The 19,315-nt window shown below is 34.5% G+C and overlaps 4 protein-coding genes across 6 annotated transcripts; all 4 read left to right on the top strand.

The window, feature by feature from the left end:
• Positions 1–15: 15 nt before the first annotated feature.
• On the top strand, positions 16–1,225 carry LOC101888149 (protein big brother). Its single transcript, XM_005189021.4, has one exon. It carries the CDS (start codon positions 293–295, stop codon positions 932–934), a length of 642 nt encoding a protein of 213 aa, XP_005189078.1. The 5' UTR covers positions 16–292; the 3' UTR covers positions 935–1,225.
• A 1,722-nt stretch (positions 1,226–2,947) lies between these two features.
• On the top strand, positions 2,948–4,097 carry LOC101887978 (protein OPI10 homolog). Its single transcript, XM_005189020.4, has 3 exons — positions 2,948–3,117; positions 3,193–3,552; positions 3,620–4,097. Exons 1-3 carry the CDS (start codon positions 3,088–3,090, stop codon positions 3,815–3,817), a joined length of 588 nt encoding a protein of 195 aa, XP_005189077.2. The 5' UTR covers positions 2,948–3,087; the 3' UTR covers positions 3,818–4,097.
• Positions 4,098–4,873: 776 nt separating this feature from the next.
• LOC101888322 (iron-sulfur clusters transporter ABCB7, mitochondrial) lies at positions 4,874–19,292 on the top strand. Of its 3 annotated transcripts, none has more exons than XM_059127503.1 (9): positions 4,874–5,118; positions 8,981–9,122; positions 11,374–11,587; positions 11,650–11,804; positions 11,867–12,033; positions 15,282–15,392; positions 15,457–16,251; positions 18,397–18,672; positions 18,736–19,292. In XM_059127503.1, exons 1-9 carry the CDS (start codon positions 4,975–4,977, stop codon positions 18,934–18,936), a joined length of 2,205 nt encoding a protein of 734 aa, XP_058983486.1. In that variant the 5' UTR covers positions 4,874–4,974; the 3' UTR covers positions 18,937–19,292. The 3 variants fall into 3 exon arrangements, with proteins under 3 accessions (XP_058983486.1, XP_058983487.1, XP_058983488.1); XM_059127504.1 differs by having other exon boundaries at positions 4,875–5,118; positions 11,464–11,587; XM_059127505.1 differs by lacking the exon at positions 4,874–5,118 and having other exon boundaries at positions 8,982–9,122; positions 11,361–11,587.
• Positions 4,977–8,922, top strand: LOC105262177 (SET domain-containing protein 4). Its single transcript, XM_011296487.3, has 2 exons — positions 4,977–5,118; positions 7,400–8,922. Exon 2 carries the CDS (start codon positions 7,522–7,524, stop codon positions 8,854–8,856), a length of 1,335 nt encoding a protein of 444 aa, XP_011294789.2. The 5' UTR covers positions 4,977–5,118; positions 7,400–7,521; the 3' UTR covers positions 8,857–8,922.
• Positions 19,293–19,315: the final 23 nt, after the last annotated feature.

A 19,315-nucleotide genomic window follows, 5' to 3' on the forward strand; every position in this document is an offset into this window, starting at 1 on the left:
CATTTTCATTTTTAACGTGAACGCCGACAGAAATATTCAACAAGCCTTGGTTCTCTGCTGGAAAAACCGCAAAAAAATAAGTATAATACAATTCGATTCATACATTCTTGATTTCGGAATTATCTCACTACAGACGAAAGACATTGCTTAAATTTAAGCAGCAAATAAAAGAGAAAAAACTTTTCTTCCCTAACGTTTCAAATAAAAAACCACAAAAATAGCGGCTCAACACAAGTGGGTGGATTATTCCCAGGCCCAAAGTCTTTGCTGTTTCTTTGAGAATCAAAATACAATGAACGAAGCAGCATTAGCTGGAATGCTTCCATACGACTCTATCGGTCTATATGAGCAGCCAAAACCACGATTCATCTTTAAGATGCCCAGAGTGGTACCGGACCAGAAGTCCAAATTCGAGAGTGATGAGCTATTTCGTCGCCTTAGCCGTGAAAGTGAGATACGTTATACGGGATATCGTGAACGAGCCTTAGAGGAGCGTCAAATACGTTTTCAAAATGGATGCCGTGAGGGTCATACCGAGATATCGTTTGTTGCTTCAGGCACAAATTTACAATTGGTCTTCAATGCTACACAGAATCCCTATATACATGACAAAGAATGCGATTTCGACAAGGAACATGGTAAGGTCTACATCAAGTCGTATTTCATAATGAATGGCGTTTGTGTACGATTCCGTGGATGGTTGGATTTGGAACGTCTCGATGGATCCGGTTGTTTGGAATTTGACGAACGGCGAGCTATGCATGAAGATGCTATACTACGCGATCAAATCGACAGATATAATCAACGTTTAAGGGAATTTGAAGATTCGAAAAGAGCCTATAGAGAAAATCGTCCCGAAGACTTGGAAGCCGTGCGACGTGGGGTATCATCTGGTGGCATAGGCGTTGGAGCAGCTAGCATGTGGCGACGTTAAATGCTGTGAAAAAAAATACTCAATTATTACCATTCTCGTATGATATTTCTAATAGGTTAGTTTACATTTATAATTAGTTCTAATCTTGCCACTCCACACTTTGGTCACCCCAAAAAATAATGCAATATTTTAAATGATGAAAATATGATTTTAAGTATCTCACATGTAGATGTTGACTGAGCAAAAAAATAATCGGTAAACCAATACGATGTGGGTTTACGCCGAGGAATTAGTATTTAAGTTTTAAATAATAAACCAAATAAAATAAGCATAATTGCTAATATGGACGTAGTTGTGCGACTTGTTTGTTTTGCATATAAGCTATAGAGGTATTTGGTTTAGCTCGATTTATAGAAAATTGGAGCACGATAATACACATTCCTAAATGACGATGCAACAGTGGCTACAAACCAAAAATATTTTTAAATTTTTGATTTATTTAAAAAATGAAAATTTCGATTGGAATTGGGCTTTTCTGTCGCATTCAGTTTCGTACCTTCATAGAGAAACAGGCCCTTAGACTGTTATATTAAAAATCTGAATTGCTTAGTAAAGGGATACATATCTACACTACTTTTAAAGGCGCTATTTTTTATAAAAATTAAATTAAATAGTTCAAAAAGAAAACATTTTTGCTATGTCCATATACTGCGACTAAAATGAACTAAAAATAGTGAGTTTAACATTGCAAGTGTTAATTGGGTCTATGGAACGTGAGTATATGACCCAAATTGGCATATATCGGCTTATGGTACATTTTAGAAAACCATAGATTTCTCTGGCCTATACTTCTACCCTTTAGGAACACAAAATACTAGACTGAAAACAATTCGTTTTGAAATTGTTGTTTGAACCGAACAAAATACACATTCTTAAGAACACAAAATACTAAATTCAAAAATTTGGCTAAAATCTTAAGCCGTGATATGGAGCCTAAGGGAAGTGTAATCCAATCGAAACCCAAAATACCACATTGAAGAAATACACATTTTCAAGATCACTTTAATTGGGAGGTATCATTATATGAGAAGCATTTACGGTTTCGAAAATTGAAAATAACAATTATATTGAAACCTTTTCTCTGCGTTTTATCATCAATATTACTTGTAAAGGACCTACAAGCTACAATATTATTACTTAGCATTAATGTCAATTAGCCCATATATCAGTTTTGGCATTTTAAAAATCCTTGTAACCATCAAAGCTATCCCTTAAATACAATTTTTTTCTTTTGTGCACCTATTCTGTCAAAATATATACACAATTTATATATGTGTGTGTATTATTTTGAATTAAAAAGGAAATAATTTTATATTATTTGAAATTTAGGTGCAACAAAAAGGCATATTTTCCACGTTGTCGGGCAACAAAATTTATTAATTTGTGATGAAACAACATTTCCAATCTATTTTGAATTCAATTTTGTGGAGAAACCCCAATATTTCATTCATATTTTGTGGGTTTTTCCCAATGTAGTAATTTTGTGAATAAAATATTGAAATAAACAAAACCAATTGTTGCATTTTAAAATATATATTTGACACTATAAGACTCCGGCACAGAGTTGCATTTTCCTTGTTTTTTCGAAGTTGAGCAACCTTTCTTATTGGGACATGCTTCTTTACAATTATATTAATTTTTATGTTATTACCTCCATTTAAAACAGGTTTGGCTTAATTATATCTGGAAGCCTCGTGATTTGATTGATCATAAGTATTCGGTTCGATAGACATCACTAAAATAGCCAGTCAGATCTTATTGACAATCAACTCGATGGACAAATGTAAACAAAAGTTCTCTTAAATTGGCTGTTGCAACAATATTTTTATATTATTTTAATGATTGCAATATGACCTCTATTTGAATCATTTTTGGTCAAATTATCTCAGGAAGACTGGTAAGTTGTTTTACAATTTTTCTGGACGTTTTCTAACATCACTATTAATTCGGTTCGATTGACATCACTGAAATAGGCAGTCATCTCTTATTGACAATCACTTAACAAATATGGCAACACATTGCCGGCAGAGGTCAAACAAAACGTCAAAATTATTTTGTTCTAGAACAAACGTAAACAAGAGTTCCCTTAAACTGTTGCAACAGTATTTTTCTATAATTATTTTAATTTTTGTAATATAACCTCTATTTGGATCATGTTTGGCTTAATTATCTCTGGAAGACTGGTAAGTTGTCTGTGGAACAATCCATCTGATATGTCGCGGAACAACATTCATTCATCTCAACATTGTTGTGCACAGCCTCAAACAGACTTCACACCGGTGGATGAAAACAAACTGCTGATTAATGTACCAGACATAGATCATGTTAACTATATTGTGGTGTTCCTAACCGGTGTCCAACCCCTGCCCGATGGCATGTCGGCGGCTGTGTATTTCTCTTGGCCAGATGCCTCAGCGGCACCAACATGGCAATATTTAGGACACATCTCGAACAGTAAACCCTCGGCTATATTTAAAATCTCACAATTGAAAAAGTCGCATGAGCTAGAGGCTCAGGAGAATGCTATGCAATTCGGTGCTCAAGAAATTTCGCATACTGCACAAATTGGTATATCTGTGGAACCAGAAATGACCATAACACAACTAACACCGGCAGTGGTAAGTAGAGAGAGTGCTACTCATAACATGTTTTATTTAATTACTTTCATTGTTTTCTTTGTCACAGTCGAATGCCAATGCTAACTTGCAATTCAGTCAGAAAATGTTGGAGAATTTCTTCAACTATGCCTCCAGTTTCAGTGTAACACCTCATGAACTACCACCGATGAGCAATCAACCAATGGTGCCATTATCAACGTTACAAAACTGGTATACAAATTTCCAAAGGCGCATGGAACAAAATCCCAACTTTTGGAAATATTAAAAACCTGCCTCACACACTGCTTAATTTTGCATCTGTTGGAAATGCTAATGTTTTCATAACACCGGTGGCAGCACCGGTCCATATGGTCATCGTAAAGTTACTTTTTTTAATTTCATTTAGCATACTTGTAATAAGTTAAGACATTTTATTATTATTTTTTGTATGTTTTACTCGATGTGAGAGTATGGTTTGTTAGTTTAAATAACCGAATACAACTCAAGAGTTTTTTATAAAAAAAATTAAATGAAGAAAAAAATACACAAAAGAAAAGACAAATATATATTACCACGAGTTTTTTTTTATTAGAACATACCTAGATTTATTTACTAGTACATACCTAGGTGTATTGTTATGTAAGTATTATTTCAAGATGCAGATATACATATACCATAGAAAATTTTCGGTTGACTGCATTGACTCGCTTCAAAATGCGGCAACTGATATATGAGTCAAATGATATAATATGATCTATGATGGATCATAGCAAGTAGAGTGCACACCTTGATTATGGGTTCAAGGACCGGGATAAACCACAATATACCTTACTGTTATATATAAAATATGTATATTTTGAGAGCTTTTAAAAAATACCTATCTCAAGGCCCGATTACATATTGTGGCAGTTAAAGTGTAAATGGATATTAATTAATATTGTACTATAAAGGGGTTTTTTTTTAAATTAAAATACTTGGGAACGTCTAAAAGTATGCTATAAAAACGCTGTAGATAATTGAGGAAAAAGACACTTTACCGCAACAAGTGGTCAATTATGGTCTGGTAACGGTTTTAATCGGTTATAATCTAAACTGGGTATTGAACTCAGTCAAATATATAGATAAGGGGGCCCGTTTACCAAGAAAAAAACTTTCCTGGAATCAGGTATATAAAATCATTTGATTTCAACAGATGGACAAGTACATATACAGATAAAAAATAAATATTTAAGAATAATCTCGTTTTTTCCTCTGGCAATGCCGCAAACGCCAACATTTTCCATTGTGTTTACCATATGGCACACTCTGCCGAAAGAGGAAAGAAACGTCAAATTAAACCTGTCACTTCCTTGACAGAGAAGAAAGTAGAAAGAAAAACACTACCTTTCATTGGCGAGGACGGACGCACGCTTTTTTTAATATTTTGATTGGATCAAACAAATTATGGCTGGACTTGTCCACTTGGCGAGAATTTGCAGTAAACATCAACAATACTTCAGCAGCCATAGAACTTTCAGTACTTTGGGACGTTATCAATTCTGCAAATTCAATGCTCCCGGTCAGCATCATCGTGTGGCAGCAAATTTGGTAAGTGGCTAATGGATGTACGCACAATTATGCCAACACGTATGTATGTTTGTTTTTTTATTTGTCAATATTTCAAGGCCAATCTGGTTGAGATTTTGTTAGAAAAAACATCTGATACAAATATTTCGTAATAAAGGTACATGTTTGTTATTATTCGACTAATATTCCGGCGTTGTTGTATTTTATTAAAAGAACGATATCTGATTCTGAGATGAAGAAGATATTGGAATCTAGAATGATCGGAATCACATGAATACGAATAAGGTTCTAAGAAGTGATGGGGGAGACTTATAGGAAGCTCCATATGTTGTAGCAGAACTAGATTTGTTACATATTGGTCTGAGGTGTTAGTTCTGGACCGATTGGGAATTAGTTAATTTTGGATCCTAGAATTGAATGTTGTGGAAATCTAGCAATGTTACTAAATTTTACCAAAATATTAAAAGGCAATTTGGTCCCCATTGCCTAAATATTGTGTAGGGCCATCGATCAATACTTGGCAAAATGCAGTTACATGATATTGCTCTGAACCGGCTGACTAAATTTTTACCTTAATGTACTTCATCGGATAGGCAATTGCAAAATTCAACAGCACCGCTTCAGACTGCTCAAATGTAACTTCCATTTTGAGTCTCCCGTTTCAGTTTATGTTTTAAAAGTTAATTTTTTTTTTTAAATCAGATTTACCCGTAACCTAAGCAATATACACAACTCGTTGGCTTTAACAGTTTCGAGAATTATATATTTATAGCTTTATTTTTTATTTCGTGTTACGAATGTTACGTAATTTTTGTAAATTGATCCAAAAAATAAGGTTTCTGTTTTGTATCATTTAATCCTTATCACCTTTTACAAGGTGAGATAAAAAAACTGCAACAAATCAAACGCCATAATTTTTACATTTCTTTTTTTAAATTTTATTCAATGAAAGCAAAAAATGTAATGTAGGAAATGTAGGAAATAGTATAAAATTTTAGAATAAGTTTTGATTTGTTCGAACTGGTCACCTTTGGCCGAATTATGGCCTTCAAAGGGATAACGAAACTAGTGCGATGGTGCTGCCCTTCAGAATATTTTCGCGATTATATTCGACATTTATTCTGATGCCATGTTCGATTAATACGAGCGGAGAACGACCATCGGCTGTTATGGCGGCCCACACCATCACCATGGTCGGCGCTTGAGTTCTGGTGGCCAACCGAATGTGCACATTTTCAGTTGTCCTCTTGGCAAGTAAACACGATCATTATGTTTGTTTACAAACTGCTGGACAACGAATTTTTTCTTATCGGAGACGGAAAAAACCAAATTCCGCAGTCTACCAATTTCGGCCAAGCGCAACTCTTTAGCTCTTTTGAGTCTATTTTCTTTCTGTTGCGGTGTAAGTTATTGCATTTTTGGTATTTCAGTGGCTTTACCTCGAGCTCTTTTTTTCAATATTTGCTGAATGGAATTTTGCGATATGTTAGCTCATGAACCATTTTTCGGCCACTGCGAAAAGTCGCTTCTCTACTTTTCGAACCATTTCTGCTGATGTTGCTGTTTTCTTCCGTCCATTTCCTTGACGTCGGGCTACGCTATCACGCTTGAATTCTATCACGAATAACTTTTTTTCTGGAAAATTCTCACCAAAATACTTTTGTATGCTTGTAAACAATATAATAAGCTGTCACTGGAATAATTTTAACAGCTGTCGGACGAGTGGCTTAGAAATGACAGCAGTCTGAAGTTGGTTGCAGTTTTTTCAACTCACCCTGTATTTTGAAAAGAATTTCGTACGTCTTAGTCACATAGGAAGGGAATAACTTTTTGGCCATACATAAAGAGAAAAAGACAATCCTTTGTTATTTTATAAAATCTTCCAATTTGATCTCAGTGTAATTTAGCTTCTAAAGTCAACGGCTGGCATGTGGTCATTTTTCATGGGCGTTTAGGGAATTTTGGATTTGGTTATTTCTTAAAGTTTGAACTTCTCTTCAACCGATGTTATACGAAGCCTTACTTCATTAATTCTATGGGACACCTCCTTACAAATCGAAAATAAACTCTTCATACTAGGTCAAAAATACTTAGTGTGAATTCATATGTTTTTCGAAAATTAATAACTTTTAAATATGCAATTATTGGCAAATATTTCCACAGTTTCTATATGATATAAATATTTTAGTGAATACTGTTCAAGAAATTTGCTACAAAGATCTATTACTTCTTTTTTATATTGCTATTCAAGCTATGAAATAAAAACTTACTATAAATTCCCTTCATCTTGTTATCTTTGCAGACATTTTAAATTTCACCTTAACTTACTGTCTAAAAAGTATTCTCAAAAAACAACCGAAAAGCTGTTCCTATTACAACAGTGGTGGTGTATATTTTGTATATCTTTTTTGTCTGCTAATCAAAATGGGACGCACTTATCGTTATCGTAAACAACGACAAAAATTAGCCAATGAACACGAGCAAATTAAAGATGAAAGATTTTTACCTGATTTATACAAATATTTAAGTTCGTTAGGCTGGAGAAACAAAAGTCAATTAACAGCCAGAAACTTTGCGGCAACGGGTCGTGGTTTATGTTCAAAATCCCTTACATTAGAAATAGGCTCTGAACTCATCAATTTACCCAGTGATGCACTTTTAAGCATTAAAACCCTTGAAAATGATGAAGATTTTAAAGAATTATTTGATGAAAGCAAATTCGATAAAGACCATAAAATATCATTTCAAGCATTGATGGCATTTTATATTTTATTTCAAAAAGTTCTGGGAGATAATTCAAAATTTCTTGCATATCTAAAATCCTTGCCTAGTTTTTTTACAACTCCTTATTTTTGTCCAATTGCGGAATTGCAATGTTTGCCCGAAAATATTTTGGAAAAAACTGTGGAGCAAAATCGCCTTATTAAATTGGCTTACAATAATTTAAAAACTGTTATAAAAATCACGGATTTTGAGGTTCAATATCCACTACAACAATTTCGCTGGTCGTATTTTGTTGTGAATACAAGAAGCGTTTATGTCTTTGGCAAACAATTGAAATCTGAAAAGTCATTCTTTCAAACTCTTATAACAGAAGATTGCAATTTGGCTTTGGCCCCGTTTTTAGATCTTTTCAATCATTCAGATCAAGTCACTACTCAGGCTGACTTGATACGTAATAGCCAAACAAAAGAACTGGAATTTATATTAACCTTGGAGAGTTGTGAAAATTCAAAAATTCCTCCTTTACAACAAATTTTCATAAGTTATGGGGCCTTGACAAATTTGAAACTTTTGTCTGAGTATGGATTCTTTTTGCCCTCCAATCGTCATGATTATTTTGAATTTTCCCTCAATGATATAGAGAACTTTTTGCACACGGAGAAGACACTTAAAGGCCGAGTGTTTCATAAAAACAAATTTAAATTCATTCGAGAACATAATCTATGTGATCAAATGTTTGTGCATTGTGTAGAGGGTATATCGCATAATTTGCACGTGGTATTACATTTATTGTTCAAAGAAGAAAGTTATTTTCCCAATATACTGAATCAAGTGGCCTTTGGTTCCGTTGAGAATTTGCAAAATGTTAACGAAGATGTGAAACTTTTGTTGAAATTTAAACTTAACGAATATGAAATATTTATTAAATCTTTGGAATCAATCAAAACCTTATCGAAATCAGGAACTGTTGCTAAATCCTATTTGCAAGAATGTCATAAATATCTAAACGATTGTATAGTTACAATTGCATGTTAGCTTTTAAGTTGTTTTATTATGGAAAATAAAAAAGATCATTTTATATGTTTTTATAGAACAAAAAAATGTGTGTGTGTTTTATTTATATTTTGGCATTGGTTTCTTTTTTCTTATTTCTTTGTAGCTGCTTAGCTCCCGCACGACTGTGACCAAGGTGGACGATGGCTCTTCGACAAAAGACCCACACAGAAAGAAGATAACACCATTTACTCCAACGCCGGGTAGTAAATTGCTAGGTGGTGTTTTTGTTAAGAAGGGACCAAAAGGTAATTGTAGAGCACATGTTGGTCAAGCTGGAAATTATTAAATTCCAGTACGTGGAAGTTATCGAGCAAATGGCTGTGTTATCTATTGTATCCTGTCTCTGCCATTCTTACTTTTCTATCTATCTTTTTCAATATTATTTGGTGTTGATAATGAACGATTAGTTTAAATTATCCCCCCTTTTTACAACATTTTTTAGTATTAAAGTCTTCGTAAAGGGTTTGTAGAATGCGTAAGCTATAATGTTTGTCTTGGAAATCCAATCTTTTGTCTCTCTTTTTTTTAGTTTGCCATTTTTATTTTTTCTTTCTACATTTTCTTTTCTACCAAGAATTGTCATGAGATAATATTCCATTAAGCTTCATTTTATGGAAAAGGGTTGACCAGTAGATGCAGCTTGATGGGATGTAAGAAGTTTAAGAATGCATTGTGTTATCCCAATAAAATGTCGATGTCCTAACACTGCAGTCGTTATGATCAAATACCAAATACCAGTTATAGATCTGCTCTCTTTAAGGGAAATTTAAGTTAATCTTCTACTTAAAATAGTTTACTAAAAAGGGAAAGATATTCATCTCCGGTAGAGTAGTTGCGGTTAGGTTAGGTTAAAGACGCACGGAGGTTGATAAAATTTTAATCAAATGTGTATTATGTCTGCAGGACTTTTGGTATTATAAATGGATCATGTAGGTCCACGTTTTGGTATAGCCCCCATATAATTGTACCTCCCTTTTTTCGGTATTTTGGTGATTGAAGCGACATTATTCACCGGAATTGTTTCAAATTTAGTATTTAAAGTTCGTAATGGATACTACAGTCTATGCCAGAAAATTGTCTGTGCAGCCCCCATACAAGGATTCCTCCCGATATTTGGTATTTTGATTATTTTAGCGACATTATTCACCGGAATTGTCTCAAATTTGATGTTTGAAGTTCGTAATGGATACTACAGTCTAAGACAGAAAAATGTCTGTGCAGGTCCACGTCTTCGTATAACCCTCATATAACGGCACCCTTTCGCTATTCGGTATTTTGATGATTTTAGCTACATTATTCACAGATTTTATACAAGTTTCGTATTTGAGTGGCCTATGAAAAAAGTTGTCTATGCAGGTCCACGTCTTCGTATAGACCCTAAAATAACACCTACATTCGGTATTATTAAGATTTTAACAGAATTTTTAACTGATTTTATTTTTTTTTAATTGCCAAATTCGTTCGTGTACCTCGTGAAAAACTATCTAAGAACATGTTTTGTTTCGTTATAACATATGTTTTTCGTGATTTTTTTTATAGTCTATGGAAATCTATCAAAATTTAACCCTGTTGACTTATTCCATTAATTCCAATTTTGTATGTCCAAGAATACGTGGTGAAATAATTGTCTTTCTTTTTCGAATTTCCTTAAGCTCATCTGTGTATATCGTGTTATATAGTATACCCGATTTCGGAGGCATGTATATATCTGAACAAATATACCTATATATACGTACCTTCATTTCTCGACACTTTTATTTGTTCTTCTTATCCTGCCAAAGATCTTATGTTTTTATATATTTTGTCATCTTTTTGCAGGAGATGAAATACTTTTGAGACAATTCTGTTTAAGATGTTTCAAATCACTTCATCTCCTGTAAAAAGAATTTATTTATTTTTTGTTTTAGTAATATTATATTTTTCATTATATATTTATGATTTCTAATAACAAAATTAACAAATTTTATTCGTGTACATCTTTCAACCATTTGAACATAAAAAATATCATAGAATCGTAATAAAAATTATACCCAAAAAGTTAGGCTCGTCCATAGCCACTATAGTTTATTGTTTAGTAGAAATTCAGTACCAAGAAAAAGTAATACAGACACCAATTTTTCATGGGCAGGAGGAAGAATGACCAAAACCCCAACTCTTTTGTTCATGAAACTTTCTATGTACGAATCAAAATATTAATTGTTGCTACGTATGAAAACGTTTTTTAATCTTAAGCTATTTTTATTTGGAAAACAATTCAAATGGTTGCAGAAGTACACTGACGTTTTTCTCTGTACAAATTAACTTTTCCGTTTTTGCTTTGTTTGTAATGTTAACCAAGAAAAAAATCACATTTGATTAACAAAATTTAAACAATAACTAGCAAGAAAATTTGCATTTTTAATTTGTTACGTATGTATATATAAATAAAATTATATGCTTGTGTGTTGTGTTGCCCTGTGGGGATCTTACGTTGTTCAATTTAGTAAATCCCTGCAGGTCCAGCCCAACATGTACAAACATTGCAACAACAACAACAAAAACAACAACTCCAAATACAACCGTTACGACAATGTCACGTTCATCTAGGAGGTGGTGGTGATGGGGGTAGTAATCTAGGAAAATTAGATGCACCAGAAGTGACATCCAAAGATATGATAAGGGCAATGATGGCCTACATTTGGCCCAAAGATGATGCTCTGGTTAGGAAAAGGTAAGTCATAACGAAAATGTCAACACAATAGTTTTAAAACTATTTTTTTTCCTTATACTTAGAGTTGCCATATCATTGGGTCTATTAGCTGGTTCCAAAGTCCTGACTGTCTGTGTGCCATTTTTATTTAAGGGAGCTGTGGATACAATGGGTAGTCTAACAATGGATACACCTGCCGATACAATTCTAACCACCGCCACAGCCATGTTAATTGGATGTAAATTGAAATATTCATTAGATTTTTGGATTCTTTTATAAACTTTTATTTTTTATTAATAGATGGTATTGCCCGTGCCAGTGCGGCCGGTTTCAATGAGCTGCGTAATGCCGTCTTTGCCAAAGTCGCTCATCACTCCATTCGTAAAATAGCCACCAATGTATTTTTACATTTACACAATCTGGATTTGGCATTCCATCTAAACAAGCAGACTGGTGCATTATCTAAGGTGAGAATCTACACGAAAAAAGCTTCGAAGCTCAATCTAATTGATATAAATAATAAGAAAGGAATACTTAATGGACAAATGCGTAATAACCCAACCATATTCCCAATTCGAATCAGCTAAGGTTGTACGATTTAAAGAGACGACAGTCTAAACTACGAATTAATTTCTTCTGATCAAAACATTAAAACATGTGCATTTGGCACAGGCATACCCATTGGAATATATATGCAGGAAAATAAAAGACAAAGGGTTAAAATCAGGGGTAGGCAAATAGTATCCCATGGGATGTCTGTGTGTTCATCAACAAAATTGTAATTAATAAATTGTTTTGAATTTTCTTTCAAAAAGGTTTTGGTAGAATATTTAGTTTTATTCGAGCAGTCGATGAGGAAGTTTCTACCGGATATTTTAACTTCCTATATTATTTTACAGAGAACTTTACAGATTTAATGGTGGAATGTTTGGGTGATATCGAAAACACACTTCAGCACTTTTAAATATTTAATTTTGGTTTCAGAAAAAGGTGTGTCTATTAGCGTTTATTGATTAAAAACCAGTAAAGAAAGTCCTAAATTCGGGCAGGGCCGACTTTATTATACCCTACACCATTTTGCTAATTTAGTTGAGCTCCACATAACAATTAGAAGTTTGTATGGGAGAATTCAATCATACTCCCTATGATTATAACTATAATTTAAAATTCAAAGGAATAAATATGCCGAAGCATTTGTATCTTTTAAATTCGGACTTGTATTGCCCATTTGGTGCAAAATGTATTTGGAATCAGATAAAGATATATATGGGAGCTATATCCAAATCTGAACCGACCTCGATAAAATTTGGCAAAGATATTTCTGAGCTGTATTTGATATATTTCCCTGAATATCGTTGTTACGGAGTGCATATTACGGCTATGGGTAACAAATACACCAAATCGGATGAACAATATATATGGGAGCTATAATTATTTCTGCACCGATCATCACCAAATTTGGCATACTACCGTCTAGACTCAATTCGGTCGTATCTGCCAAATTCCATTCCATTTGGGCAAAAATTAGACGTTTGGTGCACAATAAAATGTAAATCAGACGAAGTTATATATGGGAGCTATATCCAAATCTGAACCGATCTCGATAAAATTTAGCAAAGGTATTTCTGAGCTGCATTTGATATATTTCCCCAAATATTGTTGTTACAGAATGCATATTACGGCTGCGAAGGACAAAAATAACAAATCGGATGAACAATATATATGGGAGCTATAGCTATATCTGAACCGATTTCGATCAAATTTGGCATACTTATTTCCAGGCCCAATTTAGTTGTATATGCAAAATGCCATACTATTCGGGCTGATATTACACGTTTGGTGCACAATAAAAGGCAAATCGGACGAAGATATATATGGGAGCTATATCTAAATTTTTACCGATTATCTCCAATTTCAATAGGGTTCGTCCTTGGGCCACACAAATGTTGTTTGGAAAATTTCATCTCAATCGGATAATAAATGCGACCTGCATTTTGTTCACAAGAATACATGGACAGACGGACGGACAGACGGACTGACATGCATAAATTAACTCAGGAAGTTGTTCTATGCAGATCATCAAAAGGAACTATGGGTCTATCTCGTTTCCTTTTGCCTGTTACAAAAAAATGCACAAAGACATAATACCCTGACCACTTTGTGGCGTAGGGTATAAAAAACTGCAACAAAGTCAAATGCCATAAATTTTACATTTTTTTTAAATTTTATTGAATGAAAGCAAAATATGTCGGAAATAGCATCAAATTTTAGAATAAGATTAGATTTGTTCAAATTGGTCACCTTTGAAACGAATTATGACCTTCAAACTGAGCTGCCCGAATGTTGCTCTGCAGTATTTTGGCCCATTCCCGGCGAAGCGCTTGCTTGAGGTGATCGACACTTTGGTATTTTTTAGTGCCAACCTTGTTTTCCAAAATACCACAGACACCATAGTCCAACGGATTGGTATCCGGAGATTTTAGTGGCTATTGTGAGCTGGAAATGAAGCGAGGAACATCATTTTGTAACCATTCTTGGGTTGCGCGTGCTGAGTCCTATTGGAATGTCCAAAATGTTTGTGTGCCCAAGGCTTTAATACACCTTCCAGAATATATACGCGATAATATTCGGCATTGTTTCTGATGCCACGGTCGATTAATACGAGCGGGGATCGGCTGTTATTGCGCCCCACACCATCACCATGGCCGGCGCTTGAGTTCTGGCGGCCAACCGAAGGGGCACTTTTTCAGTTGACCACTTTGGCAACACGATCATTTTGTTTGTTCACAAACTGCTGAACAACGAATGTTTTCTCATCGGGAAAACCAAATTCGGCAGCTCACCACTTTTGGAAAAGCGAAGCAACTCTTTAGCTCTTTTGAGTCTATTTTCTTTCTGTTGCGGTGTAAGTTCTTGCACTTTTTGGAATTTCAATGGCTTTACACCGGAGCTCATTTTCCAATATTTGCCGAATGGAATATTGCGACGCGGGTTTCCTTTTGTTTATCACACATCTATAAAAGATTCCTGATTTTCGGTGGGCCACTTTTTTATGATTTCTCTTTCAACCATTATCTCAATACCTTAAATATTTTTTAAGTCATTCGTGTTATCTTTTCTCCTCCAAAAAAATTTATAGTTTACTAAATTGTGTAAATATATCAGCGATTCTTTTTAACAAAACATAAATTACTGGGAAAAAAATTCGAAGGCTCTTCAAAAAATATTCTTTAAAAATCCACCTATTGTAGGCTCTTCAAAAATATTCTTTAAAAATCCACCTCTTGTAGGCTCTTCAAAAAATATTCTTTAAAAATCCACGTCTCGAAAGCTCTTCAAAAAATATGAAAATAAATATAAAAAGCAACAAAGTATTACTCGCTGTGTAAATAGAGTTAAAAAGACGCTTTCCATATTTTTTATTTCGAAACACAATCACAAAATAATTTTGAATTTCTCTGCCTAGCCCTGGTTTTAGTTATTAATAAAAATAATAAGTTTTAAGTACTAATGACACACATATTTCGTAGATAAAAAATATTTTATCATTGTAGATTGATTTCTTAATTAGAATTTCCTCCAAGATTGAAGCAAATATCTATAGTTTTTAAAGTAATTTTTCTAAATTTATGAAACGATTTTTCGCTAATATTATTAACAATTCAAATTTATATAATCATTATTAATATTCCTTTTCAACACTTTTCCTTTACAGACCATCGATCGTGGTTCTAGAGGAATTAATTTCGTTTTAACTGCCATGGTATTTAATATCGTTCCCACCATTTTTGAACTGGCTTTAGTATCCAGCATATTGGGTATAAAGGTAATTTCATCAAATTTAATATTCCATATTTCATAACTTATTTTTCACTTCTTTTTCATTTCAGTGCGGTCTAGCATTTGCCGGTGTTTCAATGGGTTGTGTCGGCGTTTATGCTGCCTACACACTCTCGGTGACACAATGGCGTACAAAGTTCCGTGTTTACATGAATCAAGCCGAAAATGAGGCTGGCAATAAGGCTGTGGATTCCCTAATTAATTACGAAACAGTTAAATATTTCAATAATGAAAAATTCGAGGCTGCACGATATGATCAAGTTTTGAAAAAATACGAATCGGCCAGTTTGAAAACCAGTTCAAGTTTGGCTGTTTTGAATTTTGGTCAAAATGCCATTTTCAGTACGGCCTTAAGTGTGATAATGGTTTTGGCCGCCAATGAAATAGCCAAGGGCAATATGACAGTGGGAGATTTGGTTATGGTCAACGGTTTACTCTTTCAATTGAGTATCCCGTTGGGCTTTTTGGGTAGTGTTTATCGTGAAGTACGTCAGGCTTTGTTGGATATGCAAGCCATGTTTACACTGATGAATGTGGATAGTCGTGTCAATGCTCCGGTGAATGCTCCCCCCTTGCTGTTGGGTCCCGATAATGCTTCGATTGAATTTAAAAATGTTAATTTTGAATATGAACCGGGCAAGCCGATTTTTAAAGATTTATCCTTTGTAATACCGGCTGGAAAGAATATTGCATTTGTTGGTGGTTCCGGTTCGGGGAAATCATCAATGGTTCGCTTGTTATTTAGATTTTTCGAACCTAATTCGGGTAAAATATTGATTGGTGGACAGGATATCAGTGAAGTGGATATTGATAGTTTAAGGAAGTCGATAGCTGTGGTGCCGCAGGTGAGTAAGATAAATATTAATATCAGCGAAATACCAAACACGCTTTTGAAAATATTTTCCCCTGCTTAAAAAATTTGTCAATCTAGTGTTTGCCTCTTTGTACCCTACACCGCAAGGTGGTCAGGGTATTATGTCTTTGCGTATTTGTTTGTAACAGGCAAAAGGAAACGAGAAAGACCTATAGTTCCTTTTGATGATCTGCATACAATCACATTCTGAGTCGATTAATGTATGTTCGTCCGCTCATCTGTCTGTCCATTTCTTTTTGTAAACAAAGTACAGATCGCATTTATTGTTGCCTAGATGAAATTTTGCATAAGTCATTTGTTTGACCCAAGGACGAACCCTATTGAAATGGGACATAATAGATCAAAATTTAGATATAGCTCCCATGTATATCTCCGCCGTTTTGCCTTTTATTGTGCCCCAAACGTGTAATATCAGCCCAAATAGTATAGAATTTTCCATGTACGACCAAATTAAACCTGGAAATTAGTATGCCAAATTTGATCGAAATCAGATATAGCTATAGCTCCCACATATATTGTTCATCCGATTTGATATTTTCGTCCTCCGCAGTCTGTAACAACGTTATTTGGCGAAATATATCAAACACAGCAGAGAGATACCTTTGTTAAATTTTATCGAGATCGGTTCAGATTTGGATATGGCTCCCATATATATTTGCTTTTTATTGTGCACCAAAATTTTAATTTTTTCATTTTTTTTTAAATTTTATTTAATGAAAGCAAAAAATGTCGGAAATAGCATCAAATTTTAGAATAAGTTTAGATTTGTTCGAATTGGTCAATTTTGGACGAATTATGACCTTTAAACGGCCAATGAAACCGTCAAACGCTGTCCGAATGTTGCTCTGCGGTATTTTGGACCATTTCCGGCGATGCGCTTGCTTGAGCTGATCGACACTTTGGCATTTTTTAGTGCCTACCTTACTTTTCAAAATACTCCAGAAACAATAGTCCAACGGATTGGTATCCTTAGACTTTGGTGGCCATTGTTCGCTGGAAATGAAGCGAGGAACTTAATTTTGTAACTATTCTTGGGTGGCGCGTGCTGGGTGCGATGGTGCTGAGTCCTGTGGGAATGTCCAAGGTCTGTGGCCAAAATGTTTGCGTGCCCAAGGCTTTAATACACCCTTCAGAATATTTTCGCGATTATACTCAGCATTTATTCTGATGCCACGGTCGATTAATACGAGCGGAGAGCAACCATCGGCTGTTATGGCGGCCCACACCATCACCATGGCCGGCGCTTGAGTTCTGGTGGCTAACCGAAGGTGATTTTCAGGTGACCTGATTTTCAGGTGACTCTTTAGCTCTTTTGGTCTGTTTTCTTTCTGTTGCGGTGTGCACTTTTTGGAATTTCAATGGCTCATTTTTAAATATTTGCCGAATGTAATATTGCGATATGTTCTGTTCACGAGCCATTTTTCAAGTAGCTTCTTTACTTTTCGAACCATTTCTGCTAATGTTGCCATTTTCTTTCGTCCACTTCCTTGTCGTCGGGCTACGCTACCAGTATTACGGCAACGAGCGATGGTACGAGACACAAAAAATTTATTTACATTTAAATGCTGGAGTGCTCTAACGATAGCCACTTGTGGTTTTCCAGCCAAATGTAAAGAAATCACACTATTACGCTCGAATTCCATCAGGAATAACTTTTTTTCTGGAAAATTCTCCACAAAAATGCTTTTGAAGGCTTTTAAACAATATAATGAGCTGTCACTGGAATAATTTTAACAGCTGTCGGACGAGTGCTTAGAAATGACAGCAGTCTGAAGTTGATTGCAGTTTTTTCATCTTACCTGTTCATCCGATTTATTATATGAAGCTCTACCAAATATGCATAGGAGTGTAGGGGATCATAAAATCGACTCCGCCCGACATTTAGACTTTCTTTACTGGTTTACCTATGCTATTTTGCGCCATTTAAGAAATTCATTTTGCAAATTTTATCAAGTTATCCAATTCGACATTTGAACAACACACAGTCTTTTGCATTACAGACTATTGTTCGGGATATATCACTCAATATTTTCCCACAGTTTGCTTTATTTCCTTTAATACTTCTTTCTCACCCATTCCTGATTAAATAATCTAATTTCAACATTTAATTTTTCAGGACTCTGTGTTATTCCACGATACCATCAAACACAATATTCATTATGGCAATTTGAGTAAGAGTCAGGAAGATGTTGAAAATGCAGCACGCATGGCCGATTTGCATGACAACATTATGGGTTGGCCCAAGAAGTATCAAACGCAGGTGGGTGAACGTGGTCTAAAACTTTCTGGTGGCGAAAAACAACGGGTAGCCATCGCCAGAGCCATATTGAAAAATTCACCAATATTGATATTTGATGAAGCCACCAGCAGTTTAGATTCCATTACAGAACATGTAAGCAAATTGAATTCTCTTGTCATATAGCCTATAATTTATATTTTTCCATAAAATTTCTAGAATATTCTGCAAGCCTTGGCGAGAGCCACGAAAGGTCGTACCAGCATATGTATTGCCCATCGTTTATCCACTGTCATGGATGCTGATGAGATTTTGGTATTGGAAAATGGTCAGGTCGGTGAGCGTGGCACTCATGCTGAGTTGCTTAAGAAAAATGGTCTCTATGCTCGGCTCTGGGAAACACAGACACAACAATTTTGATTCGAAACAAAAGGTTAGGTGTTGAAAAATATCTAATTGTAAATAGATATGTTACAAAAACAAAGTTACTGCCTTTTGTTTTAGTCATAAATGTTATGCAGAATGTGTTTTTATTAGTATTAAGTGTTTTTGTTTCTCTGGTTTAATTTGTAATTTAGTTGTAATTGTACCAACGACCATAAGACGATAACCACAAAAAATTAAATATTTAAGATAATAGTAACGGTTGAATTCCTCCCTAGATAATAATGTATGTAACAAAGATTTTACCTGTTAAGTACATTTTGTGTATATACAACAAAGAAAATGGAAAAAACGTCACCTTCCTCCCAAATAAATGAAAAAAAGTAAAAAAATATTCTTTTTATTTTTTCTTTAT

This window comes from Musca domestica, unplaced genomic scaffold, assembly GCF_030504385.1.
Source record: "Musca domestica strain aabys unplaced genomic scaffold, Musca_domestica.polishedcontigs.V.1.1 45, whole genome shotgun sequence".
NCBI classification, from domain to species: Eukaryota; Metazoa; Arthropoda; class Insecta; order Diptera; family Muscidae; genus Musca; species Musca domestica.